This window comes from Notothenia coriiceps, unplaced genomic scaffold (genome assembly GCF_000735185.1).
Source record: "Notothenia coriiceps isolate Sejong01 unplaced genomic scaffold, NC01 NC01_scaffold00016021, whole genome shotgun sequence".
Taxonomy (NCBI): Eukaryota; Metazoa; Chordata; class Actinopteri; order Perciformes; family Nototheniidae; genus Notothenia; species Notothenia coriiceps.
The window spans coordinates 1-3,206 of record NW_011348722.1 but is presented as its reverse complement, the minus strand read 5'-3'; the positions used below and the strand labels follow the sequence as shown (position 1 = coordinate 3,206).

Genomic DNA, 3,206 nt, shown 5'->3' with positions numbered 1-3,206 from the left:
TTTTCAATATTGCGATAAATACCGTACCGTGGACTTGTTATCGCGATATTATCGTACCGTGAGTTTTTGGTATCGTTACATCCCTATTGGATAATGAGAACCGTAAATAACCTACTTCTCGTGGCAGATACCAATAATGTTTTGATTAGATTATACATAATGTTTACATGAGAATTATTATAAATAAATACAAAATTAATCTGTCAAATTGATATACAAAAATATAACTGATTCTAAATGATGTATAACAAATAATCTCCTTAATTACACATCCAAAAAGGGGTGGGAAGAAGATAATCTAATTTCAATTTTGTAAAGATGATAACCTGTAGTTTATTTAGTTAAGAGTTAAGATTTGTTCGTAAATATTGTTTATTTTTTCAACACTGACATAACATGGTCTAACCTCAATTGTTTACTACAAAAACTACGAACAGTTTTGTTTATTCAAATGATCTTTTTCAAGTAGAGCACATCTAAAAAACGTAGTGCATAATGGTGCATCCCTAGGATCACATGAGATATAATCCCTCTGTGTCTAGCCTCAAACGGTCACCTGTCTGATTTCACCTACAGCAAAGAAAAGTACACAACTATAGATGAAGGCCCCGCCAAAATAATCCACATACCTTTTTGTCTTTATCTTAAATGAGCTGCTGCACAGTGTGTGTTTCACTAATGTACATTAACATATTGGGTATTTTGTAGGCGCTGGTAGAGAAACCATCCAGTGAAGATAAGAAAACATTCCGCTATCTCACCATAGAGGAGGACAAAGCATCCTTGGGTACGTTTCCTATTTGAATATGATAAATGAGGGTTTGATATGCAATGGAAATCTGAAAGAATTCCTTACTTCATGTTTTTTATGTGTTTTGTCTCCAAAGGGATATACCATGTGTTCCTTCTTATAGAGGATGGGTTCTTCCACATTTCAAACCTTGCATTGGCAGAGATCGAGACAGGTATCAAAACATCAAGTGCAGAAGGGTTACATTTATGATGGAGACAGATGTTAACTAAATTAAACTTCTTTTGTTTACACAGCTATGGAAAAAATGGATATGGGATCTTTGAAAGAGGTAAGTTAAAACAACCTGCTTTTCATACAAATGCAAACTTTTCTTTACAGCAGAACTTTGAATAATCTTCTGTTCCACTCAGCTCCAGTCGCTCATGAAGATAGACTTCTGCTCCACCAGCGAACACCACGAGGAGGGCTGCAGCACAGCAGTCGTGTTCAACATGGGCCCCGAAATCCACTTAATGATCGGGGTCAGTGAGAGAAAAAAGTGTATTTACCAAAAGGCAGTTTTGATACATTGGTTGCTTGTGAATAAAAGCATATTATAGACAACATCAAATACAATCTTTACTTTTGGACAATTTACTTAACTTTTAGTTCAATCCTTTTCATACGTTGCTCTTGCAGGTCTCCTTTCCCTGCAAATGAATTGTGTTTTAAAGATAAAATTGAAACTAAGCTTTACCAGGATATTTACACAAACTCTAAATTAAGTTTTATGATATATACATTTCCAGAAATAATAGTTATACCTTTATATAAAGCAGTAAAACCACATGTTTTTCTCTATGTCAATTGTCACATTATTTCCCTAACAGGGGGATAACGAAAATGTTTTGACTCACTGGACGATGGACCCTCGTCAGACCAAGATGTGTCTTACTCACTCTGTGGACAACAGCTTAATTCCAGGTGAGGTCTTTCTTGTGCCTTTTTAAGACACTTAACATTTGAGTGATGAATCAAAAATGCAGGCTCTTGGACACAGATGTATATAGATTATAAGTTTTGGGTAAAAGATACCAAGTGAAAACACAACATGGTGATGGTTTTATCACATGTTCTCCTCATGTTTACTCCAAAGGTGTGAGGAAGATGGTGGTGGCAGACAACCTCTTGTATGTTCTTGACACCGAGGTGAGTTTAGTTGGCATCACGTGTATCTGTTGTGTATTCCTTTGTATGAGTTTCCATTAAAAGTGTGTGAGTTTTACAAATGGATGACTTTGTGTTTTTGCAGGATTCCCTGAGTCTTTGGGACCTACACTTTCTGGTCATGGTTCACTGCTGGCAGGATCTTGCTATTCATGACTTTGAACTCACTACAGAATGTGGCTCTGCTTCCAGAGTGGCGTGAGTATCAATGTTTCTTCACATACTGTAGCTATAGAATATACAAAGGAATTCATCTATTTGTAATGAATTAAATGTGTGTATTTCAGCCAAGACACGGGCAGCATGAAGATGATCACACTGATTAAGCAAGACAACAGTCAGGTAGCAGTACTACTCCTTTTGAAGACATTTCAATTGATGATTATTATCGTAAATCCCAGACTTCTGATCTTAATACACAGTTTTTTTATTGTTCAGATCAACTCAATGCAAATAAGATGTCTGCCCTCCATGACGGTCTGCTACTCTCTGGATGTCTCCTCTGTCTCTTGTCTTGTCCAGACAAACATAAACATGGTAAACAATCAACACTTACTAAATAAAGTTGTATGTATGCATCTATTGACATGTGCTCGTTCTAGATGGTAATATTCCTGCACATTTAAGTGACCTGTTTTATCCTTTGATTTCAGGATACGATCTATTTGGTGGAGGGGATTTGTGAGAACCCAGAAAGGTGGGATATGTTCTTTAAAGGGGACCTATCATGCAAAATGCACTTTTTGATGTCTTTTATACATAAATATGTGTCCCCGGTGTGTCGGGGAACTCGCGCAGCGTCAGAAAATAAAACCCTCTCTTTTCCTCCGTACCCAAATCTCCAAAAACGGGGAACAACGGAGCTGATCCAGATTTGCGTCCGAAACGTTGCTATCAGAAACAATGCCCGACTGTTTTGGACGTAATATGGTCGGTGTTTACATTAGCATCGCTAACACTCAGAGCTAACCTGTACTGCAGAGCATGTGTGTGAAGAAGCAGGAAATGAAAAGGAACTCACCTTGTGGTATAACCGGCAAGAGAGAAAGCCTTTGAGCTCCATACTGTTTCAGAGATAATCCTTGATCATCCATGATGTGGCGTTTCATCACGGCAGAATTTAGTTTGGACAGTAGCTGCCGGGTCCCGCATGAGCTCAGCCCCCTCCTTTTTTTAATAATCTATTTTTAAAGCTTTATACCCCAAATCAGCACTTTTGAAACAGGAAGTGAAATAGAGGGATATG

The 3,206-nt window shown here is 37.6% G+C and overlaps 1 protein-coding gene across 1 annotated transcript; it reads left to right on the top strand.

Annotated features, from left to right (window-relative positions):
- Positions 1-708: 708 nt before the first annotated feature.
- On the top strand, positions 709-2,666 carry LOC104949375 (kinetochore-associated protein 1-like; the record flags this gene model as incomplete). Its single annotated transcript, XM_010775737.1, has 10 exons — positions 709-787; positions 888-965; positions 1,048-1,082; positions 1,165-1,275; positions 1,624-1,717; positions 1,890-1,942; positions 2,046-2,158; positions 2,248-2,302; positions 2,399-2,497; positions 2,614-2,666. Coding segments are annotated over 10 exons (770 nt in total), but the record flags the coding sequence as incomplete, so codon positions are not given.
- Between the last annotated feature and the right edge of the window lie 540 nt (positions 2,667-3,206).